This window comes from Falco naumanni, chromosome 8 (assembly GCF_017639655.2).
Source record: "Falco naumanni isolate bFalNau1 chromosome 8, bFalNau1.pat, whole genome shotgun sequence".
Lineage (NCBI taxonomy): Eukaryota > Metazoa > Chordata > Aves > Falconiformes > Falconidae > Falco > Falco naumanni.
Genome location: NC_054061.1, coordinates 23747072 through 23774230, shown reverse-complemented (window position 1 = coordinate 23774230; position 27159 = coordinate 23747072). Strand labels below are relative to the sequence as shown.

At 44.1% G+C, this 27159-nt stretch overlaps 1 protein-coding gene across 5 annotated transcripts in view; it reads right to left on the bottom strand.

Moving 5' to 3' along the window:
- The window catches only part of CACNB4 (calcium voltage-gated channel auxiliary subunit beta 4), a 108865-nt gene that overhangs the window by 61178 nt on the left and 20528 nt on the right, over positions 1-27159 (bottom strand). The window contains exon 1 of one of the 5 annotated variants that reach the window (XM_040605002.1): positions 4861-5107. The exons of 3 other annotated variants lie outside the window; for them this stretch is intronic. In XM_040605002.1, coding sequence (XP_040460936.1) covers positions 4861-4905 — 45 coding nt within the window. In that variant the 5' untranslated portion in view covers positions 4906-5107. Of the gene's footprint in view, positions 1-4860; positions 5108-27159 lie in introns of those variants that run through there. One more of the 5 variants, XM_040605000.1, reaches the window with a different exon arrangement.

Below are 27159 nucleotides of genomic sequence, written 5' to 3'. Positions count from 1 at the left end.
GAAACCAAGGAGGAAGAAGATGGCTGGAACGAGAAACACTGGCATTATTAAGCAGAAAGGCACATGGAGCGAGTGCTGCAGGCTGTCACCGGCTCCCACTGAGCAGTGACGCTGCACAGCACCCTCGCTCCCACACAGGCACCACCACAGCCATGCAACAGGGGCTTCTCGCCCAAGTTGGCTCCCCAGCTCTGCCCACACCCAGCCCTGGCTAATCCTGTGCCAGGCCACCCCTTGGACCCTCTTCACTCTTTTTCCTGATGCAAAACCAACTGAACTTCTAAAAGGCAGCTATTTCCAACAGCTCTGATAACTGATTCAAGTACACAAGATAAAGCCTCTCACATGTTGACAACCATTAAACTTACACCTTGTGAGAAGTGCGGAAAACCATTTCACATGCTCAGGTGTTGCTCTGAAATGACTGCTTTGGAGATATAGATATGAACAAGCAATCTAAAAGGGACCAGTCGGATAGTTCTGCAGGTGCAAAAAGGCTGACACTTACTTACAGTGGGTGTCATTCCTGATCATTTGCTGGGGCTGGGAAGGACTCCGCATTAGAGGTACTTGTTGCTAATTCATGGAGAGAATTTTTCAATTAGATAGTGTTTTAATGGAAAATGTAATTTTACAGAAAAAGCAATTTCTTAAGAGAAAGTTTCATTGAAGTTTGTTTCTGAAAAAGATGGAGTCTTTACTGAAACCAAAAAGCACTGGGAAATTCTGGACTGACATATCAAGCAGCATTCAGATCTTTCCCTGCCACAAACAGACATACACCTGTTAGCTCACAGCTGTGAAGGTGAAACAGTATTATTTGCTTACCCAACGGACCTCGCTGTGTTAAGTCCCCTGTGCTAATGGGGTTTTATGTCTTATTCTCTTATCAAGAGTGCAAGACATACTTCTCTGCAAGGCAAACAAGCTTTCATTCCAAAAGGGTGACTGTTTAGAACTACCCAGAGCACTAAAACAAAGCCCCCAAAACTCCCAAAATCACAGGGCAGGCTAACAAAAAAGGCAAAAATCTTCACTGGGAAGATCGTTTTCTCTAGGGTCATGCACCTTCCATCACCTGAAAGCCTGCAGTTTCTGTGGTTCATTACAAGGGTACTGGTGCCTGCAAAAGTTGTCTGCTTCCGTATCTCTGCACCTCTTTTTTTTTTTTTCAACGTGGCAACTACTTTTTGTCTACAATCACTGGTAGGTTTTTCTTCAGCTTCAACAGTGTAATTTTCCTCCTCCAAAAAGCCTCACACTAGCTAGTGCATCATCTACTTCACATTAATCATCACAGCTGATAATGGATTGTAATACCCATGCACACACTCATTTCTTTATATATACATAAATAAAAATATGTAGTTCGCATATTTTTTATATATACACACACATACTAACACCCTATAATACTAGCTTCAATTACAAAAATAATGTAGCTATCTGTTCACTGTTAAAAATCGTCACGTTTGTTCCAGGTTTTAAAAGGAACATTTCACCTGCATACTTCTACAGTGTCCTCTTAATCAGTTAATCTGTATATTATCTACCAGAAGATATTAGGCATAAATTCAGTAGCTACCTCAGTTTCCCTTTCTTTTCCAACAGCAAGCATGTGCCTCTGTGTAAGTACCATACACTGAGGGTTCATCTTTTCCTCCAACACAAATTAAATTTGAAAGCTACACACAGGACTTACAATGGGTACAGGTTTATTACTGAAAAAAGCCTTATAATGGATATCTGAAGTCCTGTGCCATTCAGCTGATTTCTAACTGTAACACCACTAGGTTAGTTTGAAGCAGTTCAGAGGCACTCGGCAACACACATCTATTTCAGTCTGTCAAAGATCAACAAAGGTTAACCCTCGATCACAACTGCTGCTCTTCTCTCTGCTTTCATCAATAAGGAACAGATACACCCTGACAAAGCAGTCTGCTAGCTAATATCTTTACATTGCAGGGACAAATCCCAAGGAAGGAGGATGAGTGGATTTTCATTTTGGCTCTGTCATTAGAGCTAGGCACAGCTTTAGCTCCTACCACATCTCCACGGAAGCCCTGCCTGGGAGAGTGCCTAAAGCACGCTCAGCAGCCGCACTGGCCAGGCGCACCCCAGAGCAGCTGCCTGCCCAGCCAGGGGCCGAGACAGACCTGAGCCAACACTGCTTAGCCCACCAGGTTGCAACAGCTTTCTTCTACTTCAGACGTGCTTGCACCAGGATTTCCATCAGAGAAAACACAGAGTGAACCTGGTCCACTTACAAAGTGATGAAAGCTGGGATAAAAAATATAATGATATGTTACCTCTTATTTCTTGCCATGAATATTCGGCTGTATGGGTTTTATAAGGGCAAATGCCTACTTTAGGAAGATGTTACTGTACCAGAATGACTCATCTTGATACGGTTTATTTTATGCTAGAAGCATGGCAAATAGCACAAGTCCTCGATCACATCTCCCTGCGCTTCAGGGAATGAAAGAGAACATACAGTATACAAGCTCGTAGTTCCTTCAGTTCACTAGCTGCACAGCACCTGGGCTAAGCCTTCCAGGTCCTAAACCCCAGAACAATACAGAGGCCTTTTCTTTAATCTTTGTATGCTCACAGTTATTTTCTCTTAACCACAGGGAACCAGTGTTCTACCCTTGATTGGTTTTTCACTGTATTAATTCTATTGTGTTGGCTCTCTCTGGCTTGGAAATAATATTCATATGACCCATCAGGCTACCTGTTTGCCAGAATATTGTTGTCTCAGCAAGGATTCTCAATTCATGAGCCAGAATCCAAAACAATAATAAGGTGTAACGTTTTAAGGGTTCAGAAGCATAAAGCAAACAAACACTTGGGGGATTTTATCTGCGTTGTGTCTAAGCCTTTGGGGTTTATGGCCTCTAGCTTTTCCATATGACCATGAGATCTAGATTGCTTTTAGGGTTTGATGGTCTGGGTTTTGAGGGTTTTTTTGTTAATGAAAGCTGAGATTCTCACATATTCTCACGATTCCAGAAGTCTATCAAAAACATTCTCAAGTACTGAGAGACTGTAAAATTACAAAAGCTGTAAACAACATTATCATGAACTAGTTACACTGAGTATTAAGGAACCTGGAAACAAATTCTTCATCCCAGTCCTTCAAAGTGGACAGCTAAACCATTCCTCTCGTCTGTTTACTAACACGATTCTTACAGTACAAAGCCTAACACAGATCTTTATGTAACAGGTAGGTCTCTGGTCTTCTATCATGAGAACTGCTTTTCCCAAATAATGTTCTTGGAAGAAATCAGCAGGGCTTTCCTGAAATACGTGAAGTTAAGCATCTCAGAAGCACCCCCAAATCCCACTAGACATTTATCTGCATTCTCTAGTAAACTTTAAAATCTGGCTTTTATAGATGAAGCAGCTATTCTACCGCAACCACTATTCCAGCAAGTTAAGAGTTCTCAGCCATGCTAATATACTTTTAATTTGTCTTCTTCAGAGCATATTAATACTTTGCTGAAAGACACTATGCCAGCACAAGTCAGATTCAGAACTGAGAACAGTTCTGAAGAATTCATGCTCTGCCTTACAAACGCCTGGTTTACAGAAACATCCAGCTGGATCCTAAAACACAGCCCTAAAGGAACCAACACACTCATATGCACTTGGCACAGCAGCTTGTAAGCAGCAGTGAGAGAAAACACACAACACAAATTAACATACACATACTAAAAAGGCAGTAATTTCTGAACTGACCCAAAGCAGTAGAGTTTTGAAATAACGCAAATACATAGTGCTGAAGGTTTCAAATACACACTGTTTCCTCTCAGCACGGTTTACTGCATAGTACTGAATTTCAATTCTGCACAGTTGCAGTTCCCCTCCCTCTGAAGTAAACAGATTCTAAACCAAGTTGCTCGTATGAGGCAACATGTACACAGATTACACTTCCCAGTCCTAGACCAACACGACCTCATTGCCAGGCGAGGAAACAAGCCTCCCCTGAAGCGATACGGGACCTTGTCCATTCTCCTGGGGATACCACATCATACGATACATACGTCTGCATTGACGTACACTCTATTTTATGTTACAATCTGTGTATTTTACGAGCTGGCCACAACGCCTTATGTAACAGATCCCTGTTTAATATGGAACAGTGTGTTCATTGCCGTGGCAATCCCAGCAGTTTCCCTCGCCCCGAGTAATTCTGTCCCACGGGGCTCCTGCACAGCTGCGGCCGGAAGGAAAAGCCACTGGGACAACCGCCGCCACCGCTTCTGATCCTGGGCGTCAAGCTCCGGCCACGGTAACGGGGCACCCTCCGTGCTGCCAGAGAACCATTTTGTGAGGGATGTCACCAGCCTCCCAGCAAGGCTGCTCCAGGCTGGGGGCTGGCGACGGGGTAATCGTTTCCCAACGAACAAGACCAACCTGTCCCGGCTGCTTTTGGCCAAGACAGACGCCGTCACCCCGGGGCGATGCCTCGGCCACCGCGGCACCTGCACGGCCGCTTTGTTAACCCACCGAACGCGCCCCGCTGACGCTGCCCAGGGTACGGCCGACACCGGCGGCAGACCGGCAACTTGCGCCGCCGTTCCGTCAGACACCAGCGCTGCCGGCAGCAGCGCTCCCCGCCACGCCGCTGCATCCAGGGGAGCGGGAGCCGGCGCTGCCCGCCCCGGGGCGCGCCTGCCCACGGCTGCGGGAGCACAGGCGCGGCTGACCGATGGCAAGCTCTGCCGGGACCCCGAAATACAGCCGCTCCCCCGCGAATTATGTAACGGAGGGAGCACTTCGGGTGGCTCCGGCCGGCGCACGCCACCTCCGGTAACGGAGCCTGGGGGGCGCGGGGCCGCCCCCCTTGGCACTCACCGCCTCCGAGTCTTCAAATCCATGCAGGTACAAATTGTCGTACATGGAGGTCCGCTGACGCCGGGCGCCTCTCTGGGTGCGGAACCGGCGCTGCGAGGCGCCGCGGGGGAGGGCGAGCGGCGGCGGGAGGCCTGTGCGGCGGCGGGGCCGAGCCTGCCCTCTCAGCGCTGCGGACGCCCCAGCCGCGCGGCGCCGCCTCCCGCGCCCACCGCCGCCGCAGGTGCCCTGCCGCCGCCGCGCCGCCCCGCAGTCCCCCCCGCGGCCCGCTCCCCGCGCCGCCGCGCCCCATTGGCTGCGCCGCGCCAGCGCCGCGCCGCCATTGGCTGTGCCGCGCCGCTACCGCCGCCGCCGAGCGGGCGCCCCCCAGCACCGCTGCCCCCTGCCGCCGCCTCGGCATCCGCCTCGGGGCGCCCGGCCGCGGCCCTAAGGCTGCCTGCCGCCCGGCCGCCTCTCGCCGCGGGGCCTGAGGGGGAGCGAGGCGGCGCAGGTACCGGGGGCACTTCTTCCTTTCCTTCCTTTCGCACAGCCTCACTTCTTCAAGATCCCAGAGCACAGCGGCTCATTCCTGAGGAGAAACACCCCTCCCGCAGACTCCCCGCAAGGTGTGGAAACAAGCAAACCAAACCCTAAACTATAAGAATTAAAAGAATCCAAGTTTGGGCCTTATTTACAATGAAATTCAAAAACAGATTTCTAAAACGGCTCCTACTGGAGCGCCGATGCTGAAGTTCCTGGTTCCACCCCTCATTTCGGGCTTGCTTCCATGGGGTATCAGCCACACGCAGCTGTACCTCACAGTATGCTGGTGAGATGGGCAAACCTCATTCCACGGGTGAAGAAACCACATCCAGAGAAGCTAATGGACTAAGGGAGTCAGTCACAGAGCAAGGGAACTGCAAAGCCAGCCCTTCACCTGCACGTCTCCTGACTTCCCATCTCGTATGCTTAAGCACCAAATGCTTCTCCTTCCCGGAACATCAGAACTTGTGCTGTGTACAGCCCTACGTGATTAAAAAAGTAAATAAAGAATTAAAAAAAATAATTACACAGAAATTATTCATAATTTACTTCTTATTCTTATTAAAACAATTATTTTAAATCTCAGCTTCAGTGCAATCTGGTCTGACATCTCTCCAGTCACAAACACTTCGTCTTTTCCATGTGCTTCATCTACTGTTCCTTCCAAAGGCTTAATTTAGTTCTGCAAAGTTACTGCTGATCACTTGCAAAGTGTCTAAAAGACATGTGAAGCAAAGCTGAAGGTCTTACTTTCCCCATATATACAATTCTTGGAACCAGGAACTTCAGCATCGGCGCTCCAGTAGGAGCCGTTTTAGAAATCTGTTTTTGAATTTCAAAACAATATCAAAGATTCCCCAAAGTTTTATATCTTACTCCCAATTTACCTCTACCCCTATGTCCTCCACGCATTCCTTGCTTCTGTCCATATAACCTCCTGGTTTGAAAGACCTTAAGTATTACATCTAGAGGAAGCATAGTCCCACTGATGATCAAGAGAAGAATCGGATAGTTAAAGTTTAGGTCTCTTGAAGTGCTTTCCGGGATCAAGTCCTCAGTCTATGAGCTCTTCCAAAAAACACCAACTCCATCTCTAGCCCCGTCATTGCCAGTGTCAAGCCAACAAACAAAATAGAGCAAGGAGTAGTTAATAATGAATCTCTGATGGAATTTCAGTGGCCTATTTCAAACAGACAGCACTTCTGTCAGACCGCTCCTGGCAGAACAGTTGCTCAGATGATGGAAACTACCTCTACAACTGATGCTAACTTGCTTCTTCCTGGCCACGTCAACCAAGTGTGGAACAGCCCCAGAGACTGAGCAGCAGCTCCTCCTACCCAAGGGTCATCCTTCCAGATACTCTGGGGCCGAAGAACACAGCAAGCATGTTTTGGCGCACTTCATGGTGGTCTGAGCAAGGCTGTTCAGATGGAGGAGGATTTCAGCTTCTAAGACTGTCTTTAAAATTCTCATTAAACCCCCTATACAGGCATTAATGGATCAATTTTTATGGCCTGTGCTACGGAGCAGGTCCCTTCCTCTCCCCACCTTGAAGATCTGTGCTGTTACAAATTTAAAGAAATAAATACATTGTTGGTGGGAGACTATTAAAATTTAAAACAAGAAGGAATTTCTATGTGCAACATCACAATCATTTGTCAGCTCAAAGTAAAAGAAGGCCATGAAATCACAAGAAGAAAAAGCGTCTGAACTCCACGTAAATTTGTAATAAAATAATTTAATTCAGAAGTCAGAGGAATCACTCTTTGATTTCCAATACTTACATTTCACACTGTCCTTTTAAGACACAGAGGTTATTAAAAATATATATTTAACGACTCAACCTGAAAGGCCCCTAAAACATGCTATAAAAATACACACAGGTCATTAAATAGGGCTTGTACTTGAAAAAGATCTAAACATAAGGGACAGTCGCAAAATCTACTTCAAGCATTTAGCTTAGGTGCCCAAAATACAGCACTTAGGCTGTTTAGTAAGAGCTGGGGCTCTGAATCCCCCTTAAGCAACCTCAAGGTACTTGTTCCCAGTTTGCTCAAAGGGCTGTGAGCAGGCACAGCAGTCCTGCCCCCCAACACCTCCACTGGGCCACCAGCACTTGTCCTGCCCACCCTGCCCACCAGCTACACCACCCTGCTACCAGCACAAGGGATGGGATGGGGGGGACCTGAACTGCTCCCCCTGCGAAAGAACAAACCTCAGTCAACCCAAACACACAAATCTAACACCCCTTTACTTGTCTATGTTGGGAGAAACTTATGAGAAGAGCCAAAAAAATGCAGGAACCCCTGGATTTATATGGTTTTTTCCCAGCCACGTGCCTAAAATGCAGAAATATAAATAGCTGTAGTACAGAGGAACTCTAAATCAAAGACTGTTTTGAATATTATGAGGTAATTTATCCAAGAAACATGCAGCAGAAACCAACAGAGGTAGCACACCAAAGCAAGCGAAGAAGACGTCTGGCTCTTCAGAAGTTGTCTGAAAAGTAATCAGGCTCTCAAAATACATTGAGGGAACAGGAGGCTGGATGGAGCTCTGAAACAGGGTGCAAGGAAGGTTTGCAGAGGAGAGGATATACAGGCCAAGAAAAACAACTCAAAATTTATTTCAGTGACAAGCCATCGCTGTTCCACTGTTATCTCTAACACAAGTATCTCTATCCATGACTGCAAAGTATGGGGCATTATTCAGTGAAAGCACGTTACAGTTTTACAATGAAGGACACTGTTATGCTGGATATATCAGGGTGGTCATCTCTTATCAGCTTCCAGAAAGCCAAATCTCTTTGGTTTCAATTTACAGGATAGCTTAGCATAGGCAAAATGTAAAGAGCACAGCAGCAGAGACAGTTAGAAGTTTCATCTTTTTTAGGTGAGCTTCCCAAGGAGTGGTTCAAGCAAACAAAAAAACCCCACTAGAATAAAGATGAGGGTCACACATTAACTGAAGGATCTGAGAGATCAAAATCATCCCTGGCCTGTTTCTGAAAGAGAATGCAGACGATCTGATATTATTAGGCAGGGAATTCCACTGCCTCAGGCCACAGAGAAAGACTCTGGTACCTGTCATCTTCAGTCTGCACTTGGCTAACACTAAAGTAGCTAACATCCAAAAACTCATCGGTTTGTGTGTGTGCGCACACATAGCTGTGAGAGACCCAGTGAAAACACGTAAGGGGTAAATGAGCTGAACTGAGTCTTTTTAAGGTCTAACCCTTTAAAGTATTTTTTCTAAATGGTGTCAGTTCCTGTATTATACATTTTGTTTGTATCATTCGTTTGTGATGTTAATCTTCAAAGACTGGTAAACAGGCATTTTCAAGCAGTCTGGTCTCTAATTTTACTAGGATTTAATCATGGTGCGTTGCAATCTTTATAAGCATGTGGGATACTCCTCACCGAGGATGGCCACCCTCTGATGATGTTGGCAGGACCGCTGTGAAGTAGCTTTCATGTGGATTTACTGCAATATTGTTTGCAGGGTGCATATGTTGTCCTCTGATCTCAGCCCACAACTCCACATGTTCCCAAGGGCGTAAATTTTGAAGGAGATGTAAACAAAGACCACAAAACAATCTAGTTCCTATAGGATCTGTCATCTGTCAAAAAATAGGCTGTCCCATCACTGAAGACACATAACATGAGTTCAGGTGGCTTAACAACCGAGCTATTATTTGGAATCCCCTTAAGGGCCATGAATTGTTATTGCTGGGTAATTAGAAGCCTCCTCCTTCTCAGGACCTTTCACAGGCTTCATAAGAAGTCTGAAGTTAAAAGAACAGGCTTGCCAAAAATGTATGCTGGACTCGCAGGGGAATGGGAAACAACAGCCAGCAAGCAGATAACGACAAGTCAGTCTTGTTCCCTTCCCACACTCAGTAGCAGCCAAAGTGAAAGCGGTCTCATGAAAAGAAAGGCAATTACCCCACTCCCTGTTAACAGCAACCCTTGCTTTGCCAGCAGGGCTGTTCAGGGAGCCAGGAGTCTCTGGACATGTGCCTGACAGACTTCAGATTGCCTGTGTACTGAGCATCCCCTCACAGGCAAATACATACTGTAGCATAATCACAACTCCCTGAAAGACTTTGGTCTCAGACCTGTTACACTGAGGAAACTGGTTTTCTGTGCTTCCTTTTCATCTTGGGAATTGGAAAATGAACTTGTGAGCATGTACGTTAAGATAGCGCTACCTGTAGCAGCTGTTTCCAGGTGGCTACCTACGAGAATATCCGCATTTGGAAAGAGTCTTCTAAGACTTCTAATGACCTCTGAGTCACTGGGGATGTAACACAGACTAACACATTTTCTTCTGGCCTCAACTAAATGCTTTATTGCACCCTATTAGGCTGGGGGCAGAGAGGTGGGGGCAAGAGAAGGGATTGGAAGTCAGAAGACTGAGCATCCCACAGACCTCTGAAATACCTGGCTTCCTCCAAATCCTCTGATCCCACTACAGATCATTCATACTCTCTTTTTTTTTATTAGAACCAACCCTTTCTGAAGTACAAAGGAAGTCTCCTTGAGACATGCATCCGTATATTCCAGTATATCAACTGTTTAGGCACTTCTGAGCTACCCAAATGTAGGAATACTGTTTTTGCCAGGGCATGGATATCATACAGAACCAGAGGAAGTTTTATTTAAAGCCCAACCTAACGATTACACAATCAAATGACAGCACTCATATGGTTCTTTCAGGAGATGTAGCAATGAACTATTTGCATAAACACACTAAAGTGCTACTTGAATAAAAGCGCAGTAACTAGATTGCCAAGTCAAGTAAATGCCTCAGCACTGCAGTGCGCAAAGCCAGAATGTAAGTCAGCAAGTTCTCTCTTCTACATACTTTAACAGATTTCACTTTCACCTGGGATTTCGTTGTTACACTGCAAGTTGCGCAGCAGGACCGCAGGCCTCAATGCCTCTCTTCCTGCTACTGTGGAGGAGAGAAAGATCAATGTGGAAATTAACCTTGAAGCAACAAAAACCCAACACCAACTCAGTGAAGAAGGTCAGAAGTTCTTTATGGCCTCTTCCTGCTCTGACAGTAAGGTTCTTATCTTGGATTTAAAACATTACTTATGGGTAATGAGACAGTGTCCCTGCAGCAGGCAAGGGCATATTAAAAAAAAAGCATTAGTGGTGACATTAATACCACATCTGGATATGAACCCACTCCTTCTAGCAGTTTTAAGCCCACAGAAGACTCCAAAACCCACAGCCTTCATCACTATATTTCATATGAAACCTAAGTGTTGTTTTTGATCTTCCATTGCCTGAATTTTGGGGCCCGTTGCAGAAAATTGCTGTCCCCCATATAATGATGCCTTTGTTGAAAGCAGCAAAACAGCCCAAGTATGTATTTCATTAATATAAAGGAAAAGGATCGTCAGCATTCTCCAGCAATCCACCTAAGGCAGACCTTGCTTCCATCAGTTGGAAGGAGTCCAGTTCCTCACTCTTCTAAGTTATTTGGCATAGTCCAATGGCTTATCCCTTCTCTGTCTAAAGCAATTTCTTTCTCTCTCTCTCCTCTTTTATAATACAGATTAGATAAGCATCTGGTTCAGTAACAACCGCTTCTGCCTTGGAGTGGAGGCACAAATAAGTAACCTCTTGAGATCCCCACTAACCCTGTTTTCCAGCACCTCATGAGCAACGAGAACTGGATTACATTCGCAGTATTCAGCAGTCCTCAAAGCTATCAGATGAGTAAGTATGCATTTATATTTCAAAAGATCGAAGTATTGTGCTGCTTGGGATATGTCATGGCAAAGAGGATTCTGTGCATTTAAACATTTTATTCAAAGAGACTACCAGATGGCATGCTTTAATTCTTTGAATTTCAAGTAATAAATTAGTCTGGTAGGGTCTAATTTGACAGTTCTTCTGGAGGAAGTGAGGTGCCACCTATTCTAAAACACATTTATCTGACACTTCTATAAAGGCTGCTATAATTAAAAGAAAGTGTGAAGACTTCATTGTCACTTTCTCTTGCTTTAAAGCACCTACAATGAGAGGTAACTGGGCTACATTTGTAGGTATCCTCTATATTTAACTAGTTGTGAAATTTCTCTTTCCTGCAGGCACTATGGAGATTTGCAAGAAGCTGAGCTGTGGGGAACTCGGAACCACAGCTACGGCCTTCCAGAGTGGTTTTGATAAAGAAGAGTAGATTATTTCCACCTCCTGAGGCAGGTATGAATGTGCTCTGAGGTTTTAGTAACTCAAACCAATTCTAATTGTGGCTTCCACTGGTGCACAGTATTGAGTGAAGCAAATCCAAAATTACCTGCAAAATGTTGCAAGACATAGCCCATAGCGATACCACTGTATTAACATGGGTCTCCCTTTTAAAGATTTGGAACTTGAAATGAAGTACCTACACCAATACGTGGGCAGCTGAGCAGTCATGGTGATATTCACAGACACTGAACACACAAGAGATCCCCCTCCAGCAAAATTCCCATCGATCAGCAGCTCTCAGCATCCACCAGGATGCTACTGGCTGAAGGTCCAAAATATCAACTCACACTACCAACCTGAAAAGGCACAGTGGTTTTTATGGCTGGAACTGTGCCATATTTCTCTGTTGGAAGGAAGATAAGGGGGGCTCTGTTTTTAGAGAAGATACACATTTTTATCTTCCATGCCAAAAACCATCTGGGCCAAAGGATTAAGCATTTGTTTTATTTCTTATTTTAAGTTCCTCTTATGAATGTTAATCAATCTCCTTAACTGCTGTAAGCACTGATGCTGAGTGTTTCTGTATATCACTTTAGACTGCAACTGATGAAATGATGGGAAACTATCAATAAAAGCCAATTACAAAGTTTATGGGAAGCCGGTGCTATTTTACCCAAGTAGTGAAAGTCACCACTGCATTCTGGAAAGCCTCATCAGTACTGAAACACACACAGACATGCACACAAGAGCAACAATCATCCACGTGGGGCTGAGAAAAGCAAAGTTGCAGTGAGCCTGTAATGGGGGAAGGAGCACTAGAGCGTATGGCCATGGCATACATCACATGCAACCACAGCCGTTTAACTTTATGCACTCTGCATATGGATCATATCCAGATCTTCAGCATCACCTGGTACCCATTGTAACAAAAGAGTATATTAGTTGGTGGCAGTAATACGCTGCTATCCTAAGTGAGCTCATCAAAATCCCAGACTTCTGAGATAGAGGATGTCACTGAGGCTACAGAGCAATAAGCAGAAAGATTTTCCAATCTCATAGAAGACACAGAGTCCAGAAAGCTGCTGGTCAGCGTTACTCAAATATTTGTAGTATTATCAGCTAAATGTTCATTAACAAGTTGCTTGAAATATATTTTTGATAAATTACAACTATTCAGTAACAGTCCTTTAGAGAAAATGAAGCCTTGACTGAACAGCTGGAGCTGGATGAAGACAGCACTGCAAGGTAAAATGAAGTGTCAGCTTCTGTAAAAAACATGATCTCACTGGAGATTTCCCCCCCCCTCCCTTCAGATAAACTAATAATTTCCATTCTGTGTTTAAGGTAACTTAGACTACGACAAAGGGTGTCTAAGAAGGGGTCAGACAAATAGCTTTGAAGTCCTACTGCTAAGAAGAATTTGTTGTTCTTGTTAAGAGGTTAAAGGAAGAAATAAATAAAACTAGGCAAATGTGACACATACTTATCTATAGTTTGCTGCTTCTCCTTGGGATTTTATAGGGATGGCTTGACTAGCCTGTTGATTTTATTGCATTTTCCTATGCTTTATAATCCAATTACCATATACTGCTACACAGCACTTCAAATTTCACAGCAAGGCACTATAGGAAAATCTTCAGTTCATTTCAGCAGATTTCCATGACACTCATCCAAGTGGAGAAACTGATCCAGAAACAACAGATCAGTGAATGAGGAACCACTTATCCAACCTGATTTCTTTAAACATTTAGTCAGGATAGCTGGGAATCGAGTTGAGAAAAACAAGATTCAAGGATTTGGCTCTATATATTTAAGTAAGTTGAGTTCTTGCCTGTAAAGCCTCTGGGAGACTTTTTCTGATCTACCTGATGAAACGATGACTTTGTGATACTCTCACTATCCAGAAGCAGAACACAAAATCTGTGCAAAAAATCTTGAAAATTATGACTGTTCATCATCATTACGGGACTCTCCTGGAACAGGTAAGCCAGTAAAAGAATCCTAAACCATATTCCTAACATGTCTCCATTTGAGAAGTTCAATCCCTTCCATTAGTAATTGTTTCTCCTTCTTGAAGGAAACAAATTAGCATAATTTCCAGGAGGAGGAGTAAGGGCCTTAGTTAAGCTTGCCAACAGCCACTTTGTGCTAGGTAGGATGGCTGAAAACAGACACCGAGCAGCCAAAACATCACCCCTCTTCCTTCCACAGTCTGCTCTCATTGCAGGGAGACCTCATGCCAGGTGGGGTCTGCACCAACAGATCCAGGTACAGCAGTGACTTGGGACAGGACAAGAGTTCAGGGACCCTTGGGCACCGCCATCCTCTAGCAAAATCAGGTGGAAATCTGGGATGAACTGAGTCATCTGTGCTCCACTCAGGGTGATAAACACCTGCAACTCTCACGTAATTCATTCAGCATCTCAAAATACTCCACACGCCAGCAACCCTGTGTGAGTCCTTTTACAAACCTGAGGTAGTTAGAAATGACTATAAATACCTTCTGCCTTTTCCTTACAAAAGAGAACAATTGTAATTATAAAAATCCTTGCAGAAGCACAGCCCATCTTCATGCTACAGGTATGAAAAGCTCTGTGTGAAAGGGGTTTGATGCATGAGGTGCTACTAAAATAGCACAGAATAGATTCTGTTTCTCAGCTTTTAGGCAAAGAGGTTTGAACCTGTTGGTAAACCTTCAAAACTCCCAGTTTGAAATGATGCATCAATGCACATGACGTTAGGATGTAATTCTGTGAAAGCTCAGGAACAGTTCAGAAGCTTGATGAGATCAGGTAATTTCTGATGCTCTGAACACTTCTATGACAACTAGTATTTTTTTCTCTGACTCTTTCATGCAGTTGTTAGACATTAATTTTCCCTAATCTCTCACACCCTGCAGTCATGCATAAAAAAAGAACAGAATGATTAGTTTATTCCAGCCTTTGACAACATCCTTACAGAGACTACTTAAAAATACCCAAACCCTAAATAGACTGCTGAGAGGAAAGTTCTGTCCTAGATCTAAAATTGCCTATGAGACAGCAAACAGTAGCAATAAATGGAGAAGGATCAATATTTAGGGCCTAGTATTTGCTAAGGTCCAAAAAAAAGGTGTCTGTTGCAATAGCAGTGTTCTCACATGAAATGAAGTCATTTGAGAGCAAGCACAGAACAATTCAGCTTGAACAGCTAAGCTTGACAGAGTTACAAGCAGAAAACAGAGTATTATAATTGGAAGTGTTGAGAATAATAAATAATGGAAGCTCTGCCATCCCTGCCTATAATCATTACAAGCAATAGGGAAGCAGATCAGAACCCTGTGTTCTCAGAATTTAATTCAACATCCAGAAGAGGGAATTCAGAATTAAAAGGTGATAAAAATCAAAACTTATAAAAGGACATATTTATCCAAACAGTAGAAAAATTCCAGACTCTATTAAAATAAACAATGGAACCAACAACTTGTAAGCTTATCCTTTAAAAAAGGACTGGGCATTTATTTGAACACTACAACTGCTATAGCTCTACACGTTCTGCTTAGCAAAATTTGAAGGGATATAGTCACGCTTTGCTTTCAGCCTTGATCCCTTTGCATGGACAGGGTTAGGAAGAGACCCAATATTGTTGACAGCTTATTCTATACATGTTTTCCACGGCATTTTATTCTCCAAAATTATCTGCCATTAGCTGCTGTGATGGGTAGAATACCAGATTAGACTCATATCCACTCTACTCAAATGTGGTAGTTATAACTTTCCCCAGCACTGACCCCTGCGCAGCCAAAGGTAACCCAACCTTTTAGGTCTAGACTAGAAATTTATAAGCATTATTTTCAGACACATTGGTGCAATGATGAAAAATTGGTTTTATTCCAGTTCAGACTAGAAATAAAATTAGGACATGAACTCTCATTACTGCTATTAAACATTATACTACAGTAAAACATATCAAATGTTTTAGTAGTGAATATTGCTGCCACCTCTTGGTTCAGCAGAATAAAAATAGCAGAGTAAGATTACGGAGTACTATTCTGGAGATGGAAGGTATATATGAGGAGCTTTCATTAATCTCCAACATGACTTGTACAATCAGAATTTGGCCCTTGGAAACCTGTGGTTTCAGGACAGCTTCCCAAACCTAGCTGGGCCCGGGATACTCTGAAGTCACTTCTGTTGCCCTTGACTGAAGTTGAATTGGCTGGACACAGAGCAAATCTGGAAGGAAGAAAGGCACATTTTGGTTTCACTATTTTATCATTCAAATTCTCCTTGGCACTGCATCAATGAATGCAGCTCCTTCACATTTGGAGCGTGAATCTGGAAACACGGCCCCGTTACAAGCGGCAGTGGTACGCTGCTGTACCCAACGGCCGCTTCAGCCAAGAAACAAGAGAGGACTCATGCAGAAGTTCAGCGTAGACAGTGGTTGAGTTTGACCTCTTGTAAGTCGCAGATCAAAGAATTTCACCTACACACCACAGCCCTTAACTGAGACCTACAAATTCATATTAGGAAAAATAATATATGCTAGGTGAACAGAAGTCCCCAGGGAGGCATTTGGCCTTAGTTTGAAGACAGCAAGAAAAGAACAGTCCACAGCTTCCCTTTGCTCCAGAGGTTAATCAGCTTCACCATTAAAATGCAGCTGACAGCTACCATTAGGGAGCTCAGTTCAGAGGTTTTTCTCCTCTGATTTTTGGAAACAGTTGCCTTCATCCACTTTAAAGTACCTGAGCAAAGGTTACTGGAGAAAGTTATTCCCTTAGTATAACACAGGCAGTACACTAGTAAAAATGCTGCTGAAACCTTCTCCATTTCTCTAATTATTTTAATAAAGAGACAAGATATGCAGCATTAAAATGGCACTTACATGCTTTAACAAAAGACGTGTTTCTGAGAAACGTAATGCACGTTTCTCATTCTCATTCACTTTTGTGAGATGACTTCTAGCCTTGTTTTTCTCACATCCATCTGTTCAATGTATGCTTAAGATTACTCTCCATCAGACTGTATTTTTTCAGCCGATTAGCATTTTATTTTCTGCCCACATTCATAACCTGCCAAGATCCCTTTCAGTTAGTCCTCTGTCCTAACAGGTAGTGTGGTGGTGGCTGGCCAACGAACAGGAGGATTTCAAGATTACAACAAGAAGTTTTTACCAAGAACCTGAAAAGCCCCCTGGTTTTACAGGATGCAGGTCTGGACTCCCAAGGTCTCTGGTTCACACAGGCAGTGCTCCCAGATTGGAGTTCGCCCAGGGTAGCCATGGTGTGGTTCAACACCTGGTGCCTGACCAGGTGAGCCTCCAGAGTCCCCAGCCTTGGTGCAAAACAGGAGTGTGGTGGAGCGGTGCAGCTAGCCCCAGCAAGGGACCATGGCAGCAGCGAGTCCCAAGCCACAGAGTAGTCCTCCTGAACGAAGCTCTGGGGCTGGGGCTATTCTACAGGACAAAGAAGCGCTTCTCAATTCCTGGTCCAAGCCGTGTTTCCTACCGTCAGGTCAACTCCACCTCAAAACAAAATCCACCCAGACATCACCAGTTTCCCCGTCCCTTCCTCCCCAGCTGCACCACTTCCTGGACTCACCAGCTGTTGCTCACTCTGACCATTTTTAACGCAGACATCTGGGGACCACGATGCAATACAGGCTACAGCAGCCACTAAGAGTCTACACACAGCCTGAAATTATCAGATACCCACCTCAGGAGTAGCCCACCCAAAAGCTACCTTGCCTTGCATCCAGCAAACGCCACTGTCTTTCTGATCATCCATTTCAGACTGACTGTATGCCTCAAAGCTCTGCTCCACTGGAAGATTCAGAGTCTTTAGTTATGACTCCTCTCCATCAACTCCTGCCAGCTCCTGACTTGACCTGAGGTATCACACATGAAGGTGGGCAGTCCAGGTGAAGGGACCTCCATGCTCACACCAGTTCCCCACCACTCCACACGTTGCTTTCACCCCCTTCTCAATGATACAGCATCACTCCCCCACGCAAGCTGAACTCCTTTTGCTTCCCACTCAGCCTGGACCATAACTCTGCCAAGGGGTTCCAGCCTAGATCCAGGTGGGATGGAAGTAGGGCACTGCTGAAGGCAGGGGGAAGTGATAGGGAAAGACGCAACTATCATCCCCAACCAAAAAACACAAAGCAGAAATCACTAAAAACTTGCAGAGTAACTGAAATTTGAAGACACAGCATGGTATGCATTACAAGAAGATGAAACAGGGAAAGTCCACCATGAAAAATAAGTAAATAGCACTAACCCTGCCTAATGGAAAATTGTAGAAGGGCCCACTGCTTACTCTGATGATTAATCAGAGAGATGAATTGATTGAAACAAAGGCTGAAGCACTGCATGGCTTTGAGCACAAAAGCCACAGATATACAATGAGAGAACACTGAATCAGCATTTTCCTGCTTCTTCAGCCGCTTTTGTGTGTGACACTCCTTGTATTTCTGTATTGGTATTCCAACACAGTTGGATCTTCCTAAATCCCTCCACAGCTGCTCCTCAAAATGACTTGCTATGTTTCCACTTTTGCTAGCTGCCTGGACACATCCCTGTCCCGGGAAGATGCACACTAGTCCTGCTCCACTGCTTGAGTGCGTATCATTTATGCATCTTCTCACTGCACGGGGGAGGCACTGCTATGACTTGTTGACGGTAATAAGATGTAATTGCTTTCCAGATGTGCCGGAAGCAGCAACATTAAAAATATGTTATAAGTAAAATTCTGTGCAGGCACAGATTACCACAGCAACATAGCTAACCACCACCACTTCCAGAACAGAGAACAGTCCTTCACACAGGTGTTTATGCACAGCATCTTATAGATGAGGAATTTAACCCAAGTTCAGGACAGCAGCCTTACAGACTCAGTCATGGGGAAAAAAATAAAAGACTTTTTATTAAATGTCTTCAATACTTTTCATAGGAGCAGGAAGCAAGCATTAAAGATTTAACAGCTCCTTTTGTCAGTGGACTCATTCCTTCCCACACACATGCGTGCCTGCTCTCCCCACTGAATTTGAAAGCCCTGAATTCTTCTTCATGCAGCTAATTTGGTTTTATTCATCTTTTGAAGAACCCACCTAAATCTAGGGGGGGGGGGGAAAGTAGGTGGTAAGGGCATAGGTGACAAAAGAATAGCAGAGAGGTGGATTACACTCTGAACTATGAATACCTAGCTCAATAGGTGAAGCTTGATGGGTCTGATACATTCATGAGAACATTTTCTTAAAATACTGAATGTCTTTAATGCTATGCAGATTGTAAAAGAGACGTTTGAATGCCTTTATCTTGAACGACCAGTGATATAGGGGTAATGAGAATATTCATTTTACCTGCAGACAGTTTTTCCTCTCCCCTCTGAGCATTAACAGACACTAGCTCCCCAAATTTTCATCCCTCTTCCTAATGCCCATAATGCAGACTAAACCATCAATTTTAAGAAATTGAGAAGCTATTTCCAGAGAAAGCTTTTGTTGTAGCAAGACTCACAGGCATAGTTTGCCAACGACAAATAGCAAACAGCCCAAAAGTACTGTCATGTGCTACTATCACCTTCACAGGTAATTTACAGTATAGGCAACCCATCCATAAGCCCCTTAAATACATTTAATGAACGGAATAAGCACATTATGGCCATTTGAGACACAGGTATGTTTCATGTGTACTGTGCCGTCTTCTCGTTTCAAATGAGCTGTCTTTGGTTTCCGCGGAGACTTGAAGTTCAACCCATGAAACAAGTGTCAGTTGTTGGTAGGTGCAGTAGTTACCAGCTCTAGAGACCCAGACTCTGATTTTCGGCATTTCCAACAGGCCACTGAATATACACGTGAGCAAGACAAACATGCTTACCGGTCTAGGCTGGATTTGGTCCAGTAACCCAAAAAATTAAAAGCTGTAGTCTTTGCAAGAACACTACATTGCTAACTTGCTTCTGCTAGTACAAAGCAATACAAATCACTTAAAATAACCTTGTAGAATGAGGAAATGGCACCGCTCTAAGTGTATCATAGGAAAAACAGCTTTACACTTGCCCTGTGTTCTTCATTAAACAGAGCCAGGGGAGGAAAGCATTTCAAGAATATCTTCGTAAGAGCACCATGTGTGTCGTGGTTTCAGTTAGGAAGTACAGACAAATCAGCTTCCACATCAGTGTTTTAGGCAGACTGAAAACACCCTGAACCTGAGTTTCAGTTCTGCCTCAAGTCTCAGAGACATGACGCAAAAGTGAATTTTCAAAGGCTTCACAGCTTATGTTCTTACAACTACATTTCCACAGCCTCACTGAGTATTTCCTGGGCATCCACCATCTCAAACAGAACTGTGCGTAAACCCACCCTCTGTACAGCTTGTGAATGTACTGGCAAGTAAAGAATTGGAGGACATGAGAGAAAGAATGCATTCCTGTTACGCTTCACTGATCGCAAACAAACAGATAAATAAAAATACACAAGTATACACCCACTAAATTCATCTCCTGTAGTCACCAGTAAAATAATATCCTTCCCATTCTCCTCCTGCTAGAACAATTCAGTTTTTCACCATCTGTTTTAAAGCGCTGGGTAGTTCCGCTGCATTCAGGCTCCTCTCCTCCCAGGGCTCAGCTTTAGTGCTCTGACTGAGCCCGCTCCCTGCAGCCTGCCTCCCGGGCCTCCTCCACGCACCCTCCTCTACCTCATGGGACATCCCCAGCCCTACCACTCCTTTCGCTTCCACACTTTTGAAGAGCCACATCTGTTACAGCTGTTTTTTTGTCAGGGAAGCCTCCAGTTGCTTTGCAGCATGAAAACCTTGTTTATTTACAGGTTCAGTGCTACCAGCCTCTCCCCATTCCCTGCCTGCCTCTCCACCACAGGGACTTGGGACCCACTGTGGGAATGGTTTTCTGTGTCACCTTCTGCGGAGGCATTCCCAAAGCCCCTGCCGAAACCTTACACACCAGAGCTGCCTCCCCCCCACCAGCAGCTCTCCTGCAGATAACATCATTCTCTGTTGGGTCTGTCTAGGCCAGGCTCATGCTCTTAACCAAAAAGCCAGCAAGGCATGATCAGGATGCCCTGATACCTTCCTCTGCAGCTACACTGGGGAATGACTCAGAGCAGAAAGTTCATATTATTACACCAATTACATACACAAAAAAAGTACAGGATGAGAGAGTCTTTCAGTTTTACCATGAGTGCTGTAACACTGAATGCTTTCCTTAACGCTTCAATTTCTGGAGAAAGAAGACTATTAAAAAAAAAAATAAAAATCCCAGCTTTAATTCAAAAGCTTCTAGCCAACACAACTGGAGAAAACAGCCTTCAAAAAAGAAAAAAATCACAGCTGCAAACCACTTGAAAAAAAATATACACCATATGCACAGGCGTAAAGTGAATCCAAACCAGCTATTTTGAAAACAACTGAAGTCAACTTTATTTCTGAGAGTCAATACTCTATTCCTAAATTCTTGGAGCTGTCAGACCCTCACAGATTATACCGGCGTGAGATCCATTTAGCCCAATCAATCACACAGCTCAAGTTTCTCTGAGTCCAGAGCTAAAAACTGGAGCTACAGGAAGTACTGCATAGAACTTAATAGCTGTGCCTTCAAGATGCACCTAAAAATAGGCTGCCTTGCTAACCTGGGAATTCTGACTTTAACAGCGACTTGTCCTCCCTTACTAATTGCCGTTAGTCAGAAAAGTCAAAAATATCTAGCATGTGTTATGCAAAGCAAAAGGTTAGCTATCCTGTGAGAGAGATGCTCCTAGCAAGATCAGTCTTCGCCTTTTCCTAGGAGGATTCACAGTACTACAACATGACTGCAATTAAAAAGGGAAGCGCCTCCATTTTAAGGATTTCTTTATCAGAATCTATAGTATGCATCAGCTAATAAGGGATAAAACCCTGTTTTTCTTATGCTAAGTGGTCTTATACTGCTATTTTGAATGTGAGTTACCATGGTAATCAGCAGAATCTGGAATGAATTTGTTTCGTCATAATTGCTGCATAATTTTGTGCAAACAGCTAAATACTATCTTACTATTTCTACCAGATCGACTCAGTAGCTGGAGCTTTCATGAAGCTCATGATTTAATGAACGAGCCATCACAAAATATGATGAATTAAAGCAATTATAATTATTTAGAACAACCGAGCCTGAGTACTGCAAGCGTGTAGGAGTGTTTATTAGTGTTTTCATGACTCAAAACAATTCCATCTTTAGAGTATCTTCAAGACTTTCCCTGTGCTCTACGACATCGGAGGAGAAAGCAGAGAGATTTGCACATCAGCATACTGTGTATGGGGTTCCAAGAAGACAAAAACAAAGGATGAGCCATCTTCAAGACCCCCTGCCAGCCTACCCAGTTCTACCAGTCCAGGACCCAGAGAAGAGACAGCCCCAGCCCACGCTCCCAGCAGATGCTGGAAATGCTATGGGCTGCACTAAAAACATACACACACGCACAGCTGGAAAGCACTTCTCAACAGAGCTCATGAATTCCCAATTGAATAACTTTTTATTGAAAGGACTAGTTAGTGCCCAAAGCAATAAATTACTGAATTTGAGCCACGGCATTACTCTGAGGCTTCGAGGCCATGATATGACCCAGGCCAGTAAGGGCATAGATTTTTGTATTTAATTATAAATCTATAAAGTCATCATGCAGAAGACATCAGGAGACCTTTCCCTCTGCTAGTTTCTATGTGCATTATCCATGGCCAAGCAAGATCGGATCTAACAAATAAAAATAAAAAATTAAAACCCACAACAAAAACGCCTGGTCAGTATTAGATACCTAGACATGGAAAATCTTGTGGGGTGAAAGCTGTGATTCAGACACAGCAATGTGCTTTTACTTCAGCTTCCAGGGTGAAAATAAGGCAGAAATGCAAAGCACATGGTGGGAATAACCTCCTTTTCCCTGTCAAAGAGCTTTCAGCGCAGCGCATCAAGGGATGGGCCTGCAGTCTACTGGGAAAAGTACACCTCTCAAGTTCTGTTTTTATCAGATTTCTCACAATTTTGTATTGCCAAAACAGCAGATGCAGGGTCGTTTGCGTTAGCAAATCTGGCTGTCTTTAAATTGTAAAGAAATGAATTGGTAATCTGCAAGAAAAGCCAAAAGCTCATAGCTTAAAGAAATAAGAAATAAAAATCTGGTTTGAATTTACATAACCCAAATTTCAGCAGTGCCTCCATACATTACAGCTCCCCACCACATTGCCCAGTAGGTATTTATATATCTAAGCACATCAGCATATCACACTGTCGTGAGCTAAACAAACCAGGCAAAACAAGTGCTGCATTCCAGCCCCTTGCTTTTATGAGCTTCAGAGGCAGAGGTTTAACGGTAAATTTGGTGTATATTTGTGGTCTGATAGCATGTAATTTTCATCTCCTAAAAATGTGTGCTGTAATTCCCATCCTTTACTCTCAGGACAAATATTTTTATGAAACTGTGTCAGCCCAGCACCAACATGCTCCATGCAGATACTGTAAGGCGGCGGTAAGAAATCAATAAGCACTTTTGAGTAAAACCCATCAAAATAAGACAGTGGTTGTTTGCGGTGTAAATAGACAAACAAAACCCAAATGCTTGGGACATGCATACAGAGAAGGTTATTCCTCAGTTCCCATTCATCAGTGGCTTAAACATTGCAGGTTTTTGCAAGTGAAGCTTTAGGAGGTTAAAAGCATGAGACAGCTGCCAAAACACGGTGCTAGCATTAGCTGTAGAGCACTGGACATCTCAGTAGGAGTGCGCCTCTGGGCTGTGAACGAGAGATGGCAAACAACGCTGGGACAGGCTGCGAGGAGCCCTCGGCACAAAGGCAAGGGGGCTACACTTGCTTGGGGCTGAGAAAGATATACACAGGCACGCATGTCAACGGAGTCCTAAACGTGGACCTGAAGAAGCAATTCTTCCTGCATGCCCGAAGAATGCTAATTCATCACAGAAAACATTTTTTTACGCATCTCCCCTTCAGAGGACACATTTCAAAGAGCACACAGAGCCAATGTTTATCTGTCTTCACCTTTTAAAATGTATTTATCCAACCGGGGGGGGGGGGGGGGGGGGGGGGGGGGGGCGCGGGGGAGTTGTGTTTGTATGTTTCCCCAGTACCTATGGGAAGACAACAGAGTGCAGATGAGAGAAGGTGGGGGAAACCAACAAACAAACAAAATCAAACCTGTCTCTTGTCTGGGAGATACACAACACTCATCAGAATCAGGCTCCTTACCCACTTGCGTTTAAGTAGCATCAGCTCTGGTAGGCACCTAGAAAACAGACCCCAGCTTACATGATGGTCTGTTGTAAACAGTGAGTACCTCGGAAGAAAATGCTCTTTCCAGGAAAAAGACTTAATAGGGAAAATAAAGAAAAGTAGAAGAGTCCACCCACGTGGCTCAAGAGGACAGAAACTTTTCCATTTGTGTACCAATGTTTCTACCAATGAGTTTCTACCCAACAGCCTAGGAGGAAATGGGCACAGGATGAAGGCAGGCACGGGGAAGAGGTCTAGCCTAGTGCCCAGCCTAGGCAAACATCAAATGGTTGCGTGACCTTACCGTCTCTTACAGTTTCCTCTGTCAATCCAAGACGTCTCATTAAAATATCTCGACCATTTCTTTTATAACATAAATCATATATGAAGCCATTACATATGAATAGCACCTATATACCATTTTGTGTATGGGTAAAAATCCACCCCGCTCATACACAGTTAACTGCACCTATTAGTCATTTGCATGCATTCACTGAGATGCTAAAAAAGCAAACTCCTTGTCATTAGGATCCCCAATAGAGCTGCAGGGGTAGAAACTCAGTCAGAAGAGACAGGCGATGGCTGCAGTGTGAGTATTCATAAATTATGAGAGCTGGGAGCTCTGCGTGCTGAGAGCCTGGCTTGGCAATGGCCAAAGCGTTTCTCACATGGAAACATGCATGTGGCTATAAAGGAGCAGTTTTGGAGGCTGGTAGAGTTTTTCACATATTTGGGGGTTTCTGCATCTCAGTTCATACAGCCATAAAGTGCAGTGAATCCTGCCCAGAAATTATGATGAACATTTGTCGCGACGGAGGGAAGACACAGTCACTCAATATGAGTGATCAGCAGACTTCATTTATTGTGCCTTACAGTCACCTTTTATGCCTTGTTATAATTAGCTCATACATATTACAAAAGTTAAGCTCATTATTGGTTAGTTGCCTAAATATCAAGCCTCCCCCTAGTTTCTCTTCTGTAGTTATCTGTTCCCACCTGCAACATTCTTTTCCCACCGCGATCTTCCTGTTACTGTGTAACTTTTGCTTTACTTGAGATAAGCTGAGAGGGATGTGCATTTTTGTCCAGCCAGCTGGACTATGTCTATGAGACCTTTTTCAGCTAGCCAGTTATCCACAAACATTCCCCTTTTGGCATGTGAAATCTTTCATTTAAGAAGTCAATAAACACTTAGTAATTGTTGCTTGTTCACTTTGTCTCATGCATCCTTCAAGTTCCACACCTACAACAGAAGTGGCCCCCAACATAAGAAGGACACGAGCTGTGGGAGCGAGACCCTTCCAACCCAAAGTGTTCTGTGATTCTACAAATGTAAATTCAAAGCAAGAGTGAGAATGTGTATCTTTCTTACCTGGGCTACAACAATCAGAAATTCCTGCAAGCAGCACTCCTTGTAGCTCCAGCTAACTCCTCTCTCCTGAGAAAACCTAGGCATTTTATCAGACATCCAGCACTGCAAATTATTCCTCCAAAATCAGCAGAAGCAACTTTTTGGAAATTAATTACATTGGGCTTGTGATGTTTGTGCCTGAGCCAAGGTTTTTGCTGAAGACTTTGAAACACGTAAAGACCACATTTAAATTCCGAAAAGGACATAAAGACTTCAGGACGCCAAACTTGGTGCTCAGGGATTAAAGGATTACAGCAAGCCTTAAACTAACAGCGCCGCCCTGTGGCTCTTACCAGAACTGCAGGGGGTTTAGCCCACTGCTTCTGCTGTCACACACTGCGGGGAGACACCTGGCACATTTTCCTCCATGCAATTCTGCTAGAAAAGTATTTTTATACGACTTTATCTGAGATTATAAAGAAATGGGAATTGTGTCTTTGATAAGCGATGAAAAACACCTTTCAGTAAGTCAAGAGGATCTTTATCTTCATCTTGACACTGCCATGATAATATGAGCCACCCGTCCTGTGCAGTGGCGACTGACCCAGTTACCCTTAGTAACTATATTGATATTTACTTATCAAAAACTGCAACCACCAGATGAGCCTGGATTTGCCAGGTTAATCTTGCCTGAAATACTAAGCAAGAATTTTGTGAAAAGAGGCTTTTAAAATTTAGTAAACTTAATAATTAATGACTTTCTATGTAAGTGAATAGATGGCTAATAGAGGTCTAAATAACAGAGGTCTAAAACTCTTATCTGAAGCACTGCTCCTGTTTTTTCTAGGATCAGATACTTCATTCCCATGAAATTCAGTGTTTTCTATCCTTACAAAATACCTCAACTGACAGCATTAGGGTGGAAGGACCAAAAAAAATGCCAGACAGCATCAGCGCAAACTAACTGCCAGCTGAGGCCAGCCACAGCTCAGGGACCTGAGCGGATCTGCTGTTGACAGCACCCAGCTTCAGCCAGTCTTCCAGCTTCTGGCACCACACATGATAAAAATCAGCAACAACAACAAAAGCCTTTTTGAAGCCTAACCAGAAGTTGATGTTTTGAGGACGGGAACACAACCACGGCAATAGCCGATGCATGATATAAGCCAGCATCCTCCCCGCCCCCCCCCCCCCCCCCCGGAGCTTTCACCCTGTGATTCTGCCTCAACAGCCCAAAAGGTCCTAGCCTCTATTACTGGGAAGACACAGCATTTATTTCCATCAAAATCTCACATTTTTGAAGATTATTACTGCTGGCTACCTATCAGAAAAGCTTGTGTCCACTCCTCCTTGTGCACAGAAGACCTAATGGTCTGCTTATGCCCCAGGAGGCGACTCCTGCAGGCAGCTGCCTCCCTGTAATCACAACAGGGCACAGACAAGTTCGACTTGGATCAACCACGGCAAGATAATGCATAAGGAGGTTGGTTGGGAAGAGCAGCAGGGACTCCAGCACAGCCATACAGTAAGTTACACACCTTGTAATGCAGCACGGAGCACTGGCCACTGCAGCCTGAGCACATACCCACCATGTGGGTAAGTTGGTTAATTAAGTCCTGTACAGTAGACAGCTGGTGGAAGACAATAACCAAGAGTATAAGGAGTGACACAGTCTATTAGAAATGCCAAAAACTTCTAAAGGGAAGCTGGAGTTGCAATCTTCCAAGCCCAGCTGCTGGATCAGCTGGATGCCACTGGATTTTGGGTCAAGTAACAACAATAATTCTGCTGCCACTACAAAGAAATACCAACAGCAAATGCAGCACCAAGACAAGTGTGACAAAGCAAAGCCAGGGATGTTTGGTCCTGGAAGATCCCAAGCACAATTACAGGCTGGGCAGAGAGTGGGCTGAAAGCAGCCCTGCGGAGCAGGACCTGGGGGTGTCGGTGGGTGAGAAG